General features: G+C 56.3%; 1 protein-coding gene across 2 annotated transcripts in view; it reads left to right on the forward strand.

Annotated features, from left to right (window-relative positions):
- Nucleotides 1-19490, forward strand: part of MGAT5B (alpha-1,6-mannosylglycoprotein 6-beta-N-acetylglucosaminyltransferase B) — a 70624-nt gene extending 51134 nt beyond the window's left edge. The window contains exons 11-18 of one of the 2 annotated variants that reach the window (XM_077854376.1): nt 1144-1274; nt 1632-1731; nt 8919-9151; nt 10309-10455; nt 10607-10723; nt 16015-16089; nt 17251-17507; nt 17992-19490. In XM_077854376.1, the coding sequence (XP_077710502.1) occupies nt 1144-1274; nt 1632-1731; nt 8919-9151; nt 10309-10455; nt 10607-10723; nt 16015-16089; nt 17251-17507; nt 17992-18190 (1259 nt within the window). In that variant the 3' untranslated portion in view covers nt 18191-19490. The remainder of the gene's footprint in view (nt 1-1143; nt 1275-1631; nt 1732-8918; nt 9152-10308; nt 10456-10606; nt 10724-16014; nt 16090-17250; nt 17508-17991) is intronic. The other variant, XM_077854377.1, reaches the window with a different exon arrangement.
- The last annotated feature ends 1209 nt before the right edge of the window (nt 19491-20699 follow it).

Raw genomic sequence — 20699 nt, forward strand, 5'->3', positions numbered from 1 at the left:
TGGTGGCAGACAGAGCTCGTTAGCACGGCCAGGGAACAGGAGGATGAGCTGAAACGCATTCCCTGCCCCTGGTGCCCCAGGTTCTGGGGACAAGTGAGCAGGTCAGAGTGGGGGCCACACTGAAGCAAGACAGATCCATGGGGTGGAGCCACAAAGGGAGGGCCCTGGCTCTGTGTGGAGTATTTTCTCATCCAAGCAGAGGGCGGAGGGCGCTCCCGGCAGAGGGGACAGCAGGTGTGTCCACATGCTCAGGAGCCAGGACGCCGGGCGTGCCCAGGTGCTGAGGCCCTGCAAGGGAGCAGATCAGAGGCCCTTGTGCGGCTTATATTCTGACACCAATAAATGATCAATTAAATACACAGCATCGCATCTGGTCAGAGAGTGCAGGGTAAGGGACAGAGAGTGACCAGGGCCGGGGAGGACCTCTCGGCAGGACCCTGTGAGCAAAGCCTGGACGGAGAGAGGGAGTGCACCTGCCAGGGTCGCAGGAGGTAGTAAGAGAAGCTGCCAAAATGGGGGTTGGGGCAGATCCTGTAGACGGTTGTAGGGACTTGGGCTTCAGGGCCCCTGAAGGGTTTTGGGCAGAGGGACCTGGTCGGATGTTAGTTTGGAAGGATTGCTCTGGAGAAAAGGCGCTGCCACGAGAAAGGCAGAAATGGGGGCGGCCGCAGGTCACAGTGGCCCAGGACAGAAAGGATGGTACCCGGGCCAGGGCGGCTGTGATGGAGGCCAGGCGGGAAGTCCCTCTGGGGTACCAGGCTCTGAGGATGGGTGTCGGCAGTGAGAGAAAAGGGGAGCAGCCAAGCTTGGGCCCCAAGCCAACTGAGGGGGGAGGACCAGCGCAGGGCCCTGACCGTGCCTGCCTGCAAACGAGCAAGGGGGTCTACCAGGTGACCTTGTGGCTTTCCCGCTGCTCAGGCTTTTGGGACCATCTCTGGGAGAAGGAGCTGCCCGGGGCGGGGACACACACTGATGGGTGCTCTCCCTCCTCCTCCACCAGACCCCTTTGCCTTCCAAGTCCCCTGTCCCCATCCCTGTCACATGCCCCCCCTCCCCCCCCGCCATGGGGCAGGTCCAGGTAGACCCGGGGTGTGTCCTTGGCTGTGTGGCGGCCCCCGTCCTGACCCCGTGGTCTGGCTGCAGCTCACACCCCGGACAACTCCTTCATGGGTTTCGTGTCCGAGGAGCTCAACGAGACAGAGAAGCAGCTCATCAGAGGCGGCAAGGCCAGCAACATGGCCGTGGTGTACGGCAAGGAGGCGAGCATCTGGAAGGTGAGTGCACCCCCGGGGACCCCCACCTCCAGGATCTGGCTCTGTCTACCACCCCCAGCTCTGGATGCAGAAATGTCCCCCGCTGATGGGTCAGAAAAGAGAGGTCCCTAACTGCCAGTGAAAATACCCAGCCTGGGGGCTGCACACCTGCCCCCCTCGGCTCCCCTGCTCTGCAACAAACCCAGATGTGCTTTATCGAGGACTGTGGCCTAACCCCCCTCCCTCCCTGGGAACATATCAATGGGCAGTGGGCGCTGTAAGCCTGGGAAGAGGGGCTTAGGCTAGCCTTGGGGCCTCTGAGGGGTGGGGGGCAGTGCAGAGAGCAGGAGAGGCTAAGGATTGGAACCCCCTCTTCAGGGAGAAGCGGTCCCCGTGCGGGAGGTTGTGTGCTCACTGCTCACTGACCTGTTCTCTCTTCTCTTTCCTCTGTGCCCTCCTGGCAACGAGGCAGCTCCAGGTATGGTGCCTGCTTGCCACACTCTCCTCCCGCTGCCCTCTGCTCTCAGTAGGGGGTCCCCTGACCCTGCGGGGTGCGGGGAGGGGGGGAGGGATGGGAGGTCATTCTCTTCTCGAGTGATGGGCAAGGAGCAGGCTGCCAGGGAGCCTGAGGCGCTGGGGAGGGGGTGGCACACACTGCATCTGCTTTTACCAGAAGACACCGCTGAAGAGCTGCCCCAAGGCACTGGGCGGTTATGAATCCGGGAAAGGCTTCATCTGGAGCTCAGGCGCCTCAGTGGTAGGTGGGAGCACCGCTGCTCTGCGGGAGCCCTCCAAGAAACTGCTCCCCCAAAAAGACATCATTGCTCTGGTCTTTGCGACTGGAGGGGGTCAGAGGTGGCCAGATGGAGAGGATGAGGGATGAGGGGAGCATCCCGGGACCGATGCAGCCCAGAGTTCAGGGGACCAGGTGGCAGAGAAGCGGAGGAGGCCGGATGTGCGAGGTCCTCACGGGAGCAGCCGCGGGGGTCAGGGCGAGCATTTGGGGGAATTTCGTGCCACGGGGGCCTGTCTTACTCTGGGTCCCCGGAAAGCGGGCCTTGAGGTTCAGGCCTGGGTGCTGCTTTATGTTAGCCTGGGGTCTAGGGGGGAGGAATGGGGGACAGGAGAGCGGCCAACAGGGCAGTCCCACACTTGCCGCTGGAGGAAACAGGCCAGACATCGGAAGGGCCGACTTGGGGGGCCTTTCAGTCGGCAGGTTGCAGCCTGCAGATAAATAGTGAAATGAGCTCAGAGCTCTGCGTCTTTTTCTCCTCGGCTTTCCTGAGGTATAGTTGGCAGGGAAAATTGTGTATCTTTAAGGTGTATGACATGATGGCTCCATATACATATATGTATATTGTGAAATGATCCTTTCTTCTCACCATGATCAAGCTACCAAACACACCATCGCCTCACATAGTCATCTGTGTGCGCGTGTGCACATATGTGGTGAGAACACCGAAGACCTAATAATGTTCTCTCGGCAAATTTCAAGTGTACGATACAGTAGGATTAACCATAGTTACCGTGCTGTCCATGAGATCCCTGAGCATGCTCTTCATGCGCCTGAAAGTTTGTCCCTTTGACCAGCCTCTCCCCATTTCTGCACCCCCAGCCCCTGGCGACCACCGCTCTACTGTTTCTGTGAGTTCCACTCTTTTAGATCCCACGTGTAAGTGGGACCATGCCGTATTTATCTTTTTCTAAATCAGAGAGTCCCAGTTAGCCTTTGAACTGAAATAGAATATCAGAAGGAATATCAGAAGACCTTATGTGTATTAAGGGTAAATACTGTTTTAAGATTTTATTTTTCTTAGGGAATCTCTACAACCCAACGTGGGGCTTGCACTCACAGTCCCCGAGATCAAGAGTTGCACGCTCCACCAGCTGAGCCAGCCAGGTGCCCCAAGAGTAAATATTGTTTTGTGAAACTGGAAGTTTACATATATGCATGTGTGCATACACACATGCCTACGTACAGGCACACACATACATGCACACATACATACAAATGTGTGTATGGGTAGAAAATGGTTGCTGGGGACGCCTGGGTGGCTCAGCGGTTGAGTGTCTGCCTTCGGCTCAGGGTGTGATCCTGGGATCCTGGGATCGAGTCCCACATTGGGCTCCCTGCAGGGAACCTGCTTCTCCTCCCCCTGCCTATATCTCTGCCTCTCTCTCACTCTGTGTCTCTCATGAATAAAAAATAAATACATAAAAATAAATTTAAAAAAAAGAAAATGGTTGCTGAACAGTATATATAACATGAACCCACTCGTGCATGTGTTGTAAGGAAGATGTAAATATGCTTTGAATGCATGAAAGGTCTGAGAAGGCACGAGATACTGAACAACCGCTGTCTCCTGTGACGGGGTAAGGAAGCTGACGTGATGGGGGCGTGGAGCCATTCTCTCCACACTTTACATCCTTGGTTTGATTTTTCTTCTGTGAGCCTATTTGGTTTAATGCTACATAGTCCTTTTACATTTAGTGTGGTTTCTGATATCTTTGGCTTCGAATCTACCATTTCACTAGCAGATCTCTGTTTCTTTTTCTTGCCCATTCTGCATTCTTTTCTCTCTCGTGCCTTCTCTCACACTGATCTGTGTTTTGAATTTCACCCCCCTTTAGCTGACTCAATATACTCTCTCCTAGTCTTGTCGCGGCTGCTCTAAAGATGACAGGTGCATCCCTGACTTAGCAAAGTCGAGCCTAATCAATACCTTTCCCCATTATTGGATAATAAAAGAACCTTAGAAAGCTTTAATTACATCCCCCCAACTTGTGTGCTCTCGTTTCATGTTGATTTCCTGAAAATGCCTTTACTTCAGCCTTATTCTTAGTGGATGTGCTCACGGAGTACAGAATTCTAGCTTGGCGGTTACTTTCTTTCAGTGTTATGAAAATACTCTCTTGCCTTCTGGGTTTTGTCATTGCTTTGAGCCTTGTTTTTTCCTTAAAGGTAATTTGTCTTCTTTCTCTGCTCACTTTTAAGACCTCTGTGTGTTTGGTTTTCGGTAGACTTACTATGGCATGCCTCCTTGTGGTTCTCTCTGGATTTATCCTACATGGCATGTGTAGGTATTTTTGAATTTGTGATTTGATCTGTCATTAGCCTTAGAAGATCCTCAGCTAGTGTCTCTCTATGTATTACTTCTGCTCCTGTCTCCTTCTTGTGCTTCTGGGGCTTTGCTTCTGCATACATTAGACTCCAACATATACCCTCATCTCTTACATTCTTTTCTGTGACTTCCACCCTGTGGTCCATCCTGGATGTTTTCTTTCATTTTTTCATTAAATGAATTCTCTCTTCAGCAGGATCCAGTCTGCTGTGAAAATCTGTCCACTCAGTTCTTAATTTCAGCCACTAGATTTCTTACTCCTAGCATTTCCATTTGGTTTCCAACCTTATCTTCTATTTCCTTGACTACATTCAGCAGATTTATCTTGAAGTCTGTATCTGATAACTCCAGCTTTTAGATCTCCCTCGGGTCTGTTTTTATTGTCCATGTCTCTTGGGTTTGTTTCTTGTTTTTTTTTTTTTTTTTAAGTTTGTTTATTTATTTTACAGAGAGAGAGCACATGCAAGCTGGGTGAGGGGCAGAGGGAGAAGAAGAGAGAGGATCCATGAGCAGAGTCCCTACTGAGCCTGGAGTCCAATGTGGGGCTTCATCCCAGGACCCTGAGATCATGACCTGAGCTGAAACCAAGAGTCAGATCCTTATCTGACTGAGCCACTCAGGCACCCTTTCGTCTCTTGGGTTTTGATCATATTGTCATGTACCTGATTTTTCTAAAAATCAAGGTGTTTAGGGTGCCTGGGTGGCTCAGTTGGTGAAGCATCTTCCTTCAGGTCAGGTTATGACCCCAGGGTCCTGGAATCGAGCCCCATGTTGGGCTCCCTGCTCAGTGGGAGAACCTGCTTCTCCCTCTTCCTCTGCCCTCTCCCTCCCCTTGTGTTCTCTCCGGCTTAATCTGCTGTCTCTCTCTCTCTCTCTCAAATAAATAAATAATCTTTTTAAAAAATCAAGTTGTTTATTTCTTAAAAATAAATCTATTTTTAACAGACTTTTCTGAGACCTAATTGACATGCAGTAAACTACATGTGTTTCAAATATATAATTTATAAGTTCTGACCTACATACATACCTGTGAAACCATTGCCACAGTCAGGATGGTGCATCCACTGCCCCCAGGTTCCCTTCCTCCCACCGCTTCCCTCCTCCCAGCCAGACAGCTCATAATCTCCTTTCTGTCACCACAGATTAGTCTTCATTTTCTATAATTTTATACAAATGGACTCATACGGTCTATACTCATTTTTTTTTGTCTGGATTTTCTCTGAGTATAATTATTTCAAGATTCATCTGTGTTGTTGCACATATCAATTGTTGATTCCTTTTTATGGCTGAATACTTATTCTATTGCATGGGATTCCATTGTATGCCACCACACTGTTTGCATCTGTTCCCCTGTTAGTGGACCTTGGGGTTGTTTCCAGTATTTGGCCATTATGAACAAAGCTGTTATGAACATTCGTGTAGAAACATTTGTACAGACATATGCTTTCATTTCTCTTGGGTAAATACCTAGGCATGGAATGGCTGGATCATATGGTAGAAATAGGTTTAACATTTTAGGAAAAGTAGTTGTAATGTTTTCTGATTCTACCAGCCATATATGAGAAGTCCAGTTCCCTTACAAGGTCATCAATACTTGCGTGGTCCGTCTTTTCAATTTGAGCCATTCTACAGACGTGTGATGGTATCTAGGATTTCGACTAGTAGTTCCCTGTGACTAATGATGGCATCTAGGATTTCGACTAGTAGTTCCCTATGACTAATGATGGCGAAGATATTTTTGTGTGCTTATTTGTTTTTCCTATATCTTTTTTTGGGGAAAAGTGTCTTTCAAAAAGTTTGTCCCTTTAAAGAAGTGGGCTGTTTGTTTTCTTATTATTGAGTTGTTAGAGGGATTTTTTGTTTTGTTTTGTTTTTGTTTTGTATTTTTAGGGATTTCATTTATTTATTAGAGAGCGCGCACAAGCAGGGTGAGCGGCAGGCAGAGGGAGAGGGAGAAGCAGGCTCCCCACTGAGCAGGGACCCCGACACGGGGCTCAATCCCAGGATACCAGAATCATGAACCAAAGGCAGACACATAACCAACTGAGCCACCGAGGCGCACTAAGTTGTTAGAGTTCTTTCCACATTCTGAATATCAGTCCTTTATCAAATATATGCTTGGCAAATATCTTCTGTCTTTGGCTTGTCTTTCTCTTAATAGCATCGTTCAAAGAGCAAAGTTCCTTATCTTAATGAAGTCCAGTGTTTTATGGATTATGTTTCTGGTGTCGTATCTAACAAATCTTTGCTTAACCTCAGGTCACAAGATATTTTTTTCTCCTGTGCTTTCTTCTGCACGTTTTATAATTTTGCATTTTGTGTTTAAGTCTATGGTCCATTTTGAATTAACTTTTATATATGATACGAAGTACAGATTGAAGTTCTAATTCGTTTCCCTTTTTTGCATGTGGATACATGATGTTCTGTGACCATTGGTTGAAAAAAACTATCCTTCCTCCACTGAAATGTCTTTGCACCTTTGTCAAAAATCAATTGGCCATGCGTGTGTGGGTCTATTTCTGGAATCTCTGTTCTATTCCATTGATCTGTCTGATGCCGATAGCACACCACCTTGATTACTGTAGGTTTACAGTGAAGTCTTAAAATCAGGGAACAGAGGTCGGCCTGCTTTCTTCTTTCTCAAACTTGCTTCTTCTAAGCCTCCTGGGGTTTAGACTGGGATTTCATTGTTGTTTGTTTTCTTTTGTTTTGTTTTGGAGTTCTGGAAAATGAATATAAAAATTTTAAAAATAATCTGAAGGTGATGCCCTCTTCTTCCGGAGAGGATTTTATTTTTATTTTTATTTATTTATTTATTTATTTTAGGATTTTATTTTTAGCTTGTGGGTGGGGCTCCAACAATCTTGGATCACCTTAAGCAATGATAGGGATTGAGACTATTTAAAACAGATTCAGCCCCTGGGGCGCCTGGGTGGCTCCAGAGTTCGGCTCAGGTCCTGATCTCAGGGTCCTGGGATCCAGCCCCATGTTGGGGCTCAGTGGGGAGTCTGCTTGGGATTCTGTCTCCCTCTGCCCCTCCTGCTTGTGTTCACAGTCACTCTCTCTCTAAAATAAATAAAATTAAAAAAATAATAATAATAAAGACACTCCTCCCCCCAAATACCAATTGAGCCCCTATAGAGACTTTTCTAGCTCCGGTCCATCTTTTCTTCCAGCGTGTAATTCCTCAGAGTTCCAACCCAAAGCCTGGGTTTTCCATCAGGGACGCCCCCTTGGCCGACCCTGAGCTCTCACTTGTCCCTCAGCATTACAAGGTGACTGGAAGCTCTGCTCAGTCTCCTCGACGCTGACCCTGGAATCAGCAGGTGTCCCCAGGGGGGAATGCTGACCCCAGCCCCAGCCTCAATGCTCTCCTTCCCTTCTTCTCCCAAATCTTGGTCTTGTAATTCTTCATGCTTTGTTAGACTTTTCACTACCTTCACAGAAGTTTTTCTATTTCCCCACCTTTCCTGGTTGTTCTCGGAGGCAGGGCTGGTGTGCATCACCGAGAACACCATTCCCCCGAAGAGGAAGGCCTCCTTATGAAAAATGTATGCCGTTGGAGTTTCAAAATGTGAATTGTTAATATTTGGATGTCCATTGATAACATTCTTCAAGAGATTGGTTTACAGTGTGGGCCGAAGGTCCTTGCTGTCCCACGTCGGGCTAGCCAGCAGCACAGCGAGAACCTGGCTTCTTTATTCCTGACCTGAGGGCCTGTGGGGGTCTAGCCTTCCCTGAAGAAAACCCCTCCCGCCTCAGCCTTCTCTGTGATCTTGAAGCTCCTTTCTTGTCAGCCTATCCCTTCTCCTCTGTGAGTCTCAAAAGCCCCCAGGAAGTAGACCCCAGTGGCAGACCCCATGCCTACCCCTACTGAGGTCCTACACTGACCACAGCTCCTGGCCCAGGGCCCTAGCCCTGGGGTCAGATGGGTGCCCAGGGGAGGAGCTGTTATCTACTGTCTGTGCCCTGACTCCCGTTGTCCCCTTCCCCCAAAGCTGGGCCTGTTTCCCTCCCTCTTGGACTGGGTGGGCATGGATGTGGGACTCAGTCTGGAGGGGCTGAGCCTTTGCTAGTTTGGGCGGGTTTGCCCCCAGATGTCCCCTCAAGGATGAGGGTTCCATCATGTCCTTGCTATGCTCCCAGCAGCGAGCTCAGTTCCAACACATAGCAAGTGCTCTATAAAAATGTGCCACGTGGCTGGAGGGAGGAGAGGGAGAGGAGAGGGGTGAGTGGGTAGATGGAAGGAGGGGATGAGTGGACAGACGGAGGGACGGAGGGATGGAGGGATGGGATAACCTTGGCCCCACAGCTCTTCAGATGCTCTTAGAGATACCAGGTTCGGGGGATTTAATGCCTTTAAATATGCGTCCCCATAGGATTTCTTTGCAAAGAAAGCAGTTCCATGGCTAAAAATAGTCCAGTCCAACCTCCACAACTCACAGATGAAGAGAACGAGGACCAGAGGGGAGGGGCCTCACCCAGGGTCACGCAGCTGGTTGATGGCTGACCTAAGACTGGCCCCACATTTTCTGACTTCCAGACCAGGGGTGTTTCTTCGGACAGCTCTGCCTTCCACAGTTGGGGCGAGGCTCCCATCTCCACCTCCTCCTCTTCCAGGGGAAGGAGAAGTTCCTGGGCATCTTGAACAAGTATATGGAGATTCATGGCACCGTGTACTATGAGAGCCAGCGGCCCCCTGAGGTCCCGGCCTTCGTGAAGAACCACGGCCTCTTGCCACAGCCTGAGTTCCAGCAGCTGCTGCGCAAGGCCAAGGTGAGCCCCACCGTGGCCCTGACCATCCTCACTCTGGCCTGGCCACAGACACCAAAGGGGGGCACCCCAAGTGCCCCCGCTCCGGGCCCACCGTGCCTGCCACCATTGTTTGTGGCCCCTTCCATGTGTCGATGTACCCCAGCATGCTCTGCTCCCCTGAGGCTCCTGTCCAGGCCTCATGCCCTCCTACCCTGAGCCTCCTGTCCAGGCCTTATGCTCTGCTCCCCTGAGGGAGGCTCAGGGGGCCTCCTGTCCAAGTCTCCAGGGGCCTGGAAAGAGCTGGGGACAGAGCTGGGAGTGCTCACCAAGGAGGGACCTGGGCAGGACCAGTGGAGCCGAGCCCAGCAATGGGGGAGAGGAAGTGGGCTGCCCTCCTCACCCCATTAGTACCAGGGCAGCCCAGCGGACTCCTGGGCCAGGCCTAGCTTTGAGAGCCACTGAAGGGATGCAGGGCAGGCTGAGGTCACGTCCTGGCTGGAGTTCCCTGGGGCTCCTGTTCTGACTGCTTCTGGAAGTTCTGTGCTGTATTCCTGGAGCAGCAGCTGGTGCAGCGGGCGAGACTGCTGCTGGGCCCTGAGGGGTCAGCTGAGGCTGGGGGGCCTCCAGCCAGCGTCCAGGTCCTCTCCTGATCTAGCCACAGCTCTTTCCTCAGGCTTCCTGGACGTGTGTGTGTGTGTGTGTGTGTGTGTGTGTGTGTGTGTTGGGGCAGCAGGAGAGGCTTTGTGCAGTGAATAACCTGAACAACCTTACACAGCAGCCCGGGGTTCAGAATCCTTTATCGATTGCCTTCTGGGGCCCAGCCCCATGAGCACCCCTGGCACAAGTTAGGCGCCAAATGATTGTTTCCAGGATGAGTAAAGGTCCTTCCAGTTCAGCTGTGGCTGTGGGTGAAGCCTTCCGAGCTTCAGACCCTCAGTTTTCTCTTTCCTCCCCTCCAGAACCATAGCCCCCTGGAGCAGGAAAGGCCACTGATACTACCTAATCAGACCTCCTCGTTTCACAAACGGGGAAACTGAGGCCCGGAGAGGGGAAGCACATGCCATGGCACCCAGATGGTCTGGGCCGTCTTGACACCCCCCCCTCCAGGCTGCCTCTCTCAATGTCCCGACCCCGGCTTGTGGGGGCCCTCCATGACCATTGCGCCCCTCGCCCCTCAGCTCTTCATAGGCTTCGGCTTCCCGTACGAGGGCCCCGCGCCCCTGGAGGCCATCGCCAACGGCTGCGTGTTCCTGCAGTCGCGCTTCAGCCCGCCCCACAGCTCCCTCAACCACGAGTTCTTCCGCGGCAAGCCCACCTCCAGAGAGGTGAGCGGGGAGGGCCTGGCGGGGGGCCCTGCCGGTCCTGGAAGAGGGGCACCGGGGGAGGGCGTGGGGGACCGGGGGTGGGGGCGCCTCCCCGTCGCCCAGGCCGGCCTGGCGGGCAGGGGGAGAAGCTGCTGCTCCCTGCGCCCGCCAGGTGTTCTCCCAGCATCCCTACGCGGAGAACTTCATCGGCAAGCCCCACGTGTGGACCGTCGACTACAACAACTCGGAGGAGTTCGAGGCAGCCATCAAGGCCATCATGAGAACGCAGGTGAGGTTCAGACCCCTCGGGGCTGCCACTAGCTGCTGGGGCCGGGTGTTCGCTGTGATTAGGAAGAGGTGGCCCTCCTGGTGAATTCAGGCTTGCAGGCCTGGGTTGGCAAATTTGACCTGGTGGGGGGTGGGTGGGGGGGAGGGGCAGGGAAATGCCTTTGTGCCGTGAGCAACCTGCACAACCTTACATGGCCGCGCTGGGTCCGGAATCACGTTTTAAGCACTGTAGGAGGCTAAGCCCCGTGGGCACCCCCAGAGTTGGGGCTGAGCAAATGTTCTCAGTATTAGGGCCCGCAGGGTCTCTGAACTCTGCTGGCGTGTGGGCCCGTGGCCTGTCGACAGCGTATCTCAAACTCTAAACGTGCACACAGGTCGCCTGGGGATCTTGGTAAAACGCAGGTTTGGATTCAGCAGGTCTGGGTTGGGGCTGAAATCCTGCATTTCTCTCGAGGTCAGGGGTGGTGGCAGGCCTAGGGTCACCCCTTGAGTAGCAAGGGGAAGAACTTTCTGGGTTTCCTTCAGCAGGTATGTGAGCGCTGGTGGGCGCAGGCAGGGAGGGAGCCACGGGGGGGGCTTGACAGGTCGCCTTGCAGTTCAGCTCGCGGCCTCCGACGGCCCCATGTTCCTCTGGGCCCCTCACTTTGGAAAGGGGGTCAGACCATGCAGGCAGCGCTCTGCTCACCATGACCCCCCACCCCCGGGCCCCACTTCTTGCTGTAGCCTGGACGCGAGGCAGAACGACAATAAGCAGCCCAGCCGCTGTCCCCTTCCTTGCCCAACACCACGTTCACTGGGTGCCCTCCCGGGGGTGCGTACCGCTCAGGGTGGGCTTCGGGGGCTGGGGGGGCCTGCAGAGCCTTGGCCTTGGCAGGAGTGACATGATAGGCTCCTTCGGCAGGGGACGCAGCTAGACCCCAGGAGCTGGGGGCACTGCCAGGCTCGAGGGCAGAGTCTAGAGGGATGGCCACCCCACAGGGGGACCCCCGGGCTCAGCTTCGGGCCCACGGCCCTGCCTGGTTGTCCTTGCATTTTTTTTCTGTAACACTCCCCTGCATTCGCTATCACTCACTCCCAGTGTTTGTTCGGACCCCCAGCGTTTGTTGCCCGCCTCTGCAGATGCCCCCCTCCCCCCGAAAATCCCTACCTCCCTCACCTGCTCCATTCCTCCACTGGCCACACCCTCGTCCTTCCGTTCTTCAGTCCGGGAGTGAGTGTCTAGGGAAGTGCCCAGAAGAACACTGCTGTGTCTTAGCCTAGTTGTGGCGGACGGATGGATGGATGGACGTGGCCGAGTTGACCTGCAGGGTGGCTGAGCTCCTGGCCCCGCCCCGAGCAGAGGTGGGGAGCCCCCCACTCCTTAAGCATCAGCGTGAGCAAATGTCTACTGTGGCCCCCCCCCAGGTCTCGGGCCATCTCTGATGGGGCTCCTCCAGGAGGTGACCCCCAAGGCACAAGCTGCTGGTTTGGGAAGTCATCCCAGGAAGGAGGAAGGTCCTGGAGTGACCAAGTGAGATGGTGTGTTATGGGGTAGGTCACCCCTGCTGGCACCTGGTGCTCACTGCCCGCCGGGGTGGGCGGGGAGACTCTGACAGGTGGGTAGGTCACATCCCAGATTGTCCTACCTGAGAGTCGAGTAAACCAGGGGGAGGGTTTATCTGCCAGCTCCATCCATCACGGGCTGAGGGCTGCACCTGGGGACCCTTGAGCAAGCCAGAGATGGCCCTTGGGTGAGGGGCTCTCCAGGTGGCCTCAGTCCAGAAGAAAGGAGGCACTGCCAAAACCTGACCGACCCCAGCCCCAAGTGTGGCACAGCACCCTACATCCCAGGTGGCCGCTGCATCGGAAGGCCCCCCAACAAGGCACAGGGCTACCCTGGAGGGGACTCCCCTGCCCCTCCACATTCTCCTCCTGCTCCTTCTCCCCTCCCCCTGGTAAAGCAATCCTCCAGGGCTTCTGTCACAGGGGACAAGGACAGGGGTGGAAGGGGAGGCCCGCAAGGCTTGTGCACACCCCCAGAGCTCAGGTCAGGCCCAACCTGCAAGATCTAGTGCCGAGCAAAAGGAGCGAGATAGTGGCTGGACCCTCCAGAAGCTGGTGACAGCGGCTTCCCGGGGTGAAGGGCCTGGATGTCTGCCGAGGGAGGGAAACTTACTTTTGATCGTTTTTCCTTTTGATTTTTTTTTTTTTACACAAACACCTGTTTAATTTTGTTAGTTAATTAAAAGATCACAGTAACCAAAGGGTCTGGGAACCAAGGTTTGGCAAATCTGCCAAGCTGGCACCGGCAGGTGGGCCCCAAACCCTGCCCACCTGCTGCCTTTAGCCCCTTCAGGGGTCCCATCCCACCTCCTGGGCAGTTCACCCCCTGACCCAAGAATCACCTGGGAGGTGTTTAAAATGCAGGTCCTGGGCCTGTCTTCTGATTTTAAAGATTTTTTTTTTTTTTGAGAGAGAGAGAGAATGAGCGGGGGAGGGGGGCAGAGGGAGGAGAAGCAGGTGCCCTCCCGTGAGAAGAGGGGACATCGCGGCCGACACTACCCAATGTCCCAGAAGAAGGGGGCCGAGCAGGGAGCCCGTTAGACATGGGGCTCCATCCCAGGACCCCGGGATCATGACCTGAGCTGAAGGCACTTAACCGCCAGAGCCCCCCAGCCTTCTCCACCCCATCCCCAGGTCCGGTGATTTTAAAGGACCAGGTGTGGCCTTGCACCTGCATTTTCAACGAGCACCCTGGGCCGCTCTCATAATCCTATTTTAGAGAACTGATTGAGGGCGCAGCTTGTTCTGTGAGTCTTGGGGCCTTTCACGGGGAGGGGGAGACAAGAGGAACAAGGAGGAGCTAGGAGAGACTCCGGGTGGGTGGGTTTGCCAGTGGCACCTCTGCTGGGGGGGAAGCCGGGCCAGCACCTGCCCACCCCTCCCTCCCTCCCACGCTCATTGCAGCGCGGGACCAGCACCTGCCAGCCCGTCGAGACTGATTACTGTGCGCACCTGTAACGAGGCCTAATGAGGGTAATTTCCAGGCAGGCTGGCTCCTCCGGCGAGATTCATGGCAGGTGGGACGTGGCAGGCTGATGAGAATTAGCGGGTGACGTGGGCTTCAGGGGGGGGGCGGTGATGGAGGGAGGGGTTCTGCTGCGGAGCAGGAAGAGTGACATCTGGAGGGGAACTCTGTCCCCTGGGGGGGTCTATAACCAGGGCTGGAAGTCTTGTACCCCACGGGCGTCCGGGGAACCAGGGGACCCCGGCCGTGGACGGCGTAGACCCGGGAGGGCTGCAGGCGGCTGGGCTGTGTGGTGGCGGCCAGAGGTGGGAGCTGGGATTCTCGGGATCCCGAGCCGCTCCTGGATTAAGAATAGCCGCTCACAGTGGGAACTGGGGCCAGGGCCAGATGGGCGGGCTCTTGTCCCAAGAATCTTCTGGTGGCCTGAACCCAGGTGCCCCTGGTGCGCTCCTCAGCCTGACAGTCAGGGGTGCCCCTAGGCAGAGGGCCCAGGATGGGCCTCCAGCCCTTTGAGGTGGGGTCTGCAGGGAGCAGGACTGCGTGGCGCACCCAGTGGGCTCGACGAGGGGGACGGAGGCCACCCCCCCTTGGGCACAGGTGTCAGCCCACACTGCCTGGGCTGCTGGCAGGAAAAAGGCAAGAATCAGGATCCGGCCGGGTCAGGTGGGTGCCCAGCCCCACACATACATCACAGATATGTGCAGATTCGCACAGCACACACACACACATTTGTACACGTGCACACACTACACAAGACACACGTATACACAAAACAGATGCATATATACACACAATGTCATATACACACATGTGCACACACATCTATACACTGTACACATAGATACACATATGCACATGTATACACAATACACACAAAACACATGCCTACACACATCATATATGCACGTGTACACACACTTGCACATATATGTACACAGTGCACACAGCACATACATATGCACATGCACGTGTATACACAATACACACATACATCATATACACACATGTGCACACACTTGCACACCTACATATACACAATGCACACAGCACATGTACACACATACACAATACAAAACAGATACGCATACATACATCATATGCACGTGTACACATGTGCACACTTGCACATGCATAGCACACACAGCACATACATATACACAACACACACATATACACAAAATGCATGCATACATACATCATATATGCTCATGTGCATGCGGTGCACACACTTGTACACACATATATATGTACAGCACGCACATGCACACAACAGACACGCATACATACAATATGTCATATACACACATGTACACACACTTGCACACACACGGGACAAGGGAGGTCGAAGGCCCGTGTGTGTCTGGGACGGGTCATCCACACTGCCCCCCCCAGCCCTCAGTTTCCTCTGAGGGGCTGTGTGCTAGGCGGGGTAAAAGGAGCGGGTTTGGTCAGGTTAGAAGAGTGGAGAGGAGGTGCGGTACCCCCCCACAGGAGGTGGGCACCCCCTTTCAGGCTTCTCCCCATTCCCCTTGCTCCTCACCCCATCTGCCCCCAGCCACACCCCCGTTCGGGTGCTTTGTAACCGTTGGCTATTTAGACAGATGGCCTGTGGCCTCCCCTGGGTGCAGGTGCCCTCCATAGTTCCCAGGTGCCTGGCCTGGGCAGGAAGCCTTACAGATCCGTCTCATTCCATCTGACCGGGAGCTGCCCCTGTGTTCCTTTTCGTGAACATTCTATGTTCTGGGCAGAGTGCGGACAGAGCTGGAGGTGCTGTTTCCTGAGCACCTACTGTATACAGGCACTATGCCAGGCAGTGGACTCGATGGTGGACGAGTCCTAGTCCAGTTCTCAAGGGACCTGTAACCTGAGAGACACGAGGGAGAAATCAGAAATGATGATGGAGGAATTCTCAGGTGCCACCAAGGAAAGTGGTCCTGTCACGGGTGGGGCTGGGGCTCAGGGACCGCTTCCTGGAGGAGGTGTCACCCAAGAGGGGAGGGTGGATCCATCTGGCTTGGCTATGGGAAGAGCAGGCGTCAGAGCCCAGGAGGGGATGGGGATGGGAGCTGTGCAGCTGGGAAGGGGCGGAGGGAGTGGGGCCACCTCCAGTACCACGGGAGGTGTCACCGGAGATCTGAGTGGAGGGCCAGGTAGATGGGGTGGTGGGCTCCCTGGGCACAGCAGATTTCTGCCCCCCAATGCTGAGCCTGGCCGGCCCCCAGCAGCCAGGCCTAGTGGGGCCCGGGGCTCCTCCTGCCCCATGTGTCTGCCCGTCTCTCCCACAGGTAGACCCCTACCTGCCCTACGAGTACACCTGTGAGGGGATGCTGGAGCGAATCCACGCCTACATCCAGCACCAAGTAGGTGGGCCCTCCGCTCTCTGCCCCAGGGATGGGGGGTGGGGACTACCCCAAACCCCATCAGACCAGAGGAGGGGGTCTAACCAGCTCCATTGTCTGGGGAAGCTCTCTCCATGCAGGGCTCTATGCCCCGTAAACTCCTGCTCCTGCTCCTCTCAGTTTCCTTTTCCTGCAGATGCTGGTGGGGGGGGGGGGAGTTGGGAGATGCAGGGGTATCCTGCTCTTCTCCTGCTCCGAGTCCAGGCCTGGGGGCCCCTGGGGTCACCAGCTCTAGAGCCCAGCCCCCTACCACCACACAGAAGCACGGACCGTTATTTTTATTTTGATAAAGAACTTGCTTGAAAGTTTGATACCTGATTGAGTGGCAGGTACAGAAGGCATCCACCCCCATCCCACCCCCAGGGAAGAGGACTCTGCTGAGAACCCAGGGGACGGGGCTGCTGGAGAAGCAGGGGATCTGAGCCTCCCGAGGGCTGGCGGTGGCCTTCCAGGCTCCGGGTTTCTGGGGTGGGTGGCCGGGAGTGGCAGGGCCCGGCTGGGCCACGGGACTGGGTGTAAGGTGCTTTATAACTACTTGATACTCAGACGGAGCACATGTGGCCTGTGTCTGGGCTGGAGAGAGGTTCTAGATCATTAGCTTTACGGACAGGAATACTGAGAGCCCGGGACTCTCAGCCCCCTGCCTCCCACAGGGATGTCACCATGAGGCTCACGGAAACATTTGTCGGGCCCTGCAGGCCCCTGGAGCTGACCCCGGCGAGGAGCGCCCCTCTGGTCAGCCCCAGCCCCACCGCAGGTAGGGCACATGAGCCTCAGGGCGGAAACTCTGAGCCCAGCTGAAGTGTGACCAGCAGTGAGGCGGTGCAGGGGGGTCGGCATCCAGGCTGGCCCCTGCCATCCAGCTGTGAGGCCAGTACAGGGCCCATGACCTCTCTGAGCCCCATAAAATAGCGGGGGACGTGTTAGGACACTTCTGCTGGGGCTGCCTCCAGGCATAAATGACATAACGTGCGGAAGTCTGCCTGGCGTTCAGGGAGCTCCCCAGGTGGTGTGGCTGCTGTGGTGGCAAGGCCATGCGCCCAAGTGTCAGCCGGTGGCATCTGGGTCCCATTTCCCCGTCTAATGCTGCTTCCCCCCCACCCCCCACTCCCCGCCGGCCAGGACTTCTGTGCAGCCCCCGGCCCTGCCCCAGGAGGGGCCCGAGCCCCACAGAGCCCCTTCGTCCTGGCCCCCAATGCCACCCACCTGGAGTGGGCCCAGAATGCCAGCGTGGCCCCCGGGGCCTGGCCCCCAGCACACTCCCTCCGGGCCTGGCTGGCCACCGCCGGGAGGGCCTGCACCGACGCCTGCCTGGACCATGGGCTGATTTGCGAGCCGTCCTTCTTCCCCTTCCTCAACAGCCAGGACGCCTTCCAGAAGTAAGTGAGCCCCCCGCCCGCCCGCCCACCTCCTGGGCTGACCCAGCCTCGCTCCCCTGCAGCTCCTCGCCCCGTAACTGCCCCGTCACCGCCCTGCCAACAGGTGGAGGGGGGCTGATGCTCTCCTGCGAGTCAGGAAGAACCCAGTAGGGACCACGGACAGGTGTCCATGTCACGGGTGCCCCCCCACCCCCCCACCCCGCACCGTGGTGAAGCTTCAGCCCCAAACCACCAGCACAGGAGCCGCTGCCAGTCCCTCCCCGCCCCTCCCCCCAGCCTCTGTCCAGCCTGTCTGGGCATCTCCTAGGTCCAGGCCAGGAAAGCGGCCCAGGGTTCCTCCCAGCCCAGCCACCCCCCGTCCCCCTCTCCCCCAGCGGGGATGCGGCCCGGGGTTTGTCCTGCTGTCCCCTAGAATCATCTTCCCTGGTTGGGGCCGGGCCGGGCCGGGCTGGGGCCGTGACCGCCGCCCGCGGTGCCCGTCCAGGCTGCGGGTGCCCTGTGACAGCACGGAGTCGGAGATGAACCACCTGTACCCGGCCTTCGCCCAGCCCGGCCGCGAGTGCTTCCTGCAGAAGGAGCCCCTGCTCTTCAGCTGCGCGGGCTCCAGCACCAAGTACCACCGGCTCTGTCCCTGCCGAGACTTCCGCAAGGGCCAAGTGGCCCTGTGCCAGGACTGTCTGTGAGGGCACCCACCCGTCCGGCCCTCCCTGCCGCGGAGAAAGCACCAGCAGATTCTGACCTCCAGCGCCCTGCCCTCCCCTCGACTCCTCCCACGCTGGAGCTTCCTTCCTTGGCCAGGAAGCGGGCAGAGCAGATACTCGCACAGGGCACGGGCCCAGGGCTACGGGCCTTCGCCCACCCAGCCAGGCTCCTCGACCTCCTCCCGGGGCTCGTGGCAGCGTCGTGGCCAAGCGGCTGTGGGACCCGTCAGAGGGCCGCCCCGGCAGGAGCAGGTGCTCGGAGGCCCCTTGCTTCCGTGCCAGCCGAGTTCTGGACCAGACTGACGCCCTGGCCCTTCGTAGGCCCAGGATGGGGCTCCAGAATGTACGAGGAGGGAGCAGGGGCAGTGCCCGCCCGCCCCCACCCCCACCAAGGGTCTGGGGAGAGGGCAGTGACGTGTGAGGGGTCAGCCTCATCCCTCTATGGTTGTTTGGGGCGTGGACCAAAAGGACCAGGGAGTGGGGGAAGGCCAGGCGGGGTACCCTGTTCCTGCCTCCTCTCAGCCCCCCCCCCCGCCTTTGCAAAATCCCCCTCCGTCCTATATTGGGGAGCACAGCGAGAGTGTGGGGACCACCTAGCCCCCTGGGTTGAACTCTTTCTGTCTCCTGCTTGCTCCAGCTCTCTCCACTTTGGGCTTCTCCCGAAACTCATCCTGGCATGACTGCAATTCCAGGCCGTGGATTTGTCCCCAGAGCCTCTGTCCCCACCCCAGCAGGCTTGGGAACCCGCACACCCCCTCCCCTCCAGCGTCTCTTGTAGGCAAAGGCTTGGGATGGAGCTTCAGCCTCGTGGCATGCCCAGCCCAGCTCCTGGCTTCCCAGGCCCGCTTGCCCCCAGGTAGTCCCCCCTCCGATGCTGCTCGTCCTTTGCCTCAAGCTTCCTCTAGCCTCAAACCACCTCTGGACCCACCCATCATCTCTGTGTGGCATGCCTGCCCCTGCCCCATGATGTTCCCTTCCCCTCCTCCCCCTGCCCGGAGCCCTGCCTGGTTAAGCCGGTGGGGCCTTCAGAGACACTGCCACCCCACCCCCGTTTTATAATCCCACCTCCCGCCCCCACCCAGGCCTGCCCCTCCACCCTGCCGGGAGCCCTGAGAGCTGGGAGAGGGGAGGAGCCCATCCAAGACCGCCCCCCTGTGGCCACAGGAGCTCCATGGCCACCAGGGACCTGACCTGTCGGGGGCAAGCAATAGAGACACTCTTTTCTCTCTCTCTCTTTTTTTAAAGATTTATTTCTTGAAATAAATATTTTATTGGGATGTGAGGTGCAGAGGAGGAGCGTGCTGTTTCTCGTCTTTTCCTGGGATGCCCAGGGCGAGGGCCTGGCTATGTTGGGGCCCCAGGCCCCTGCTGCCCCTTGTCACTTGCTGCACACAGGGTGCTTGGGGCCCCAGAGCTGGCGCTCTCTGGGTCAGGCTGCGCCGCACTGAGACTCTGCACCCGGCTCTGTTCACCTCGGCTTGGCCTCTGGGAGGTCAGAGAGTAAACATGTATTTTGATAAGAGCCTGAGGCAGATCATGAGAAATACTAGCTAACGCTTACTGGGTCTTTGCCGTCCTTCAGACACGGGGCAGAGTGTTGGCCACACAATTTGTCATTTTTTGTTGTTCAGCTGTCTCATCAGGTAGGTACTGTTATATTCCCATTATTATTTTTTAAAATATTTTATTTATATATTTATGAGAGACACCCAGAGAGAGAGGCAGAGACACAGGCAGAGGGAGGAACACGCTCCATGCAAGGAGCCCGATGTGGGACTCGATCCCAGGACCCCAGGATCATGCCCTGAGCCGAAGGCAGAAGCCACCCAGGTGTCGCTTACTGTTGGGTTTTAAGAGTTCTTTGTGTAGGAGCCTACTTCTGGATCCTGGCAGGCTTTGAACTCAGGTGGGGTGGAGGCGGAGGGTGTGGGGGCACCGGCTGGTAGGAAGAGAAGAAGCGGACCCCAGGAAGGCTGTGGGTTCTCAGCCCTCCCCCACTGGACGGCGCCGGGCCCCCCCCTTCAGCGAGCTGCCGCCCACCCACCACCGAACATCAGAGGCAATACAGGCCCAGGCCCACCTCCCCCCACCCTGCAAGGTGACGTCATCCTGCCCGCTTACAGGTGGTGGAACTGGTGTGATGAAGCCCCTCACAGCCTTGGGAATCACCCAGGGAGGTGGGCCATCCCGCATCCAGGCCGCCCCCAGACCCATGAAACCATCTCCGCGCAGGGGCTGGCCTCCGCTGTTTAAAGAGCTCCCCTCTGGGTGCCTCTGCTGAGCATCCGACGCGAACCACTGGGCTGCCAACAAGACGGGCAACTCCTGTCTGCTCCCCGACCCCCCAGCTCTGCTCTGCGAGGGTCCCATCAGGCTGAGGACCCGCCTGCAGGAGGCATTTGAAGCCCTGCCTCGCCCTCCCATCTCCAGGGCCCAGGGCCCCTGGGGCTGCAGCCAATGAGCCTGGGAACGAGGAGGGAGGAGGCTGGGG

Source organism: Canis aureus, chromosome 16 (assembly GCF_053574225.1).
Source record: "Canis aureus isolate CA01 chromosome 16, VMU_Caureus_v.1.0, whole genome shotgun sequence".
Classification (NCBI taxonomy): Eukaryota; Metazoa; Chordata; class Mammalia; order Carnivora; family Canidae; genus Canis; species Canis aureus.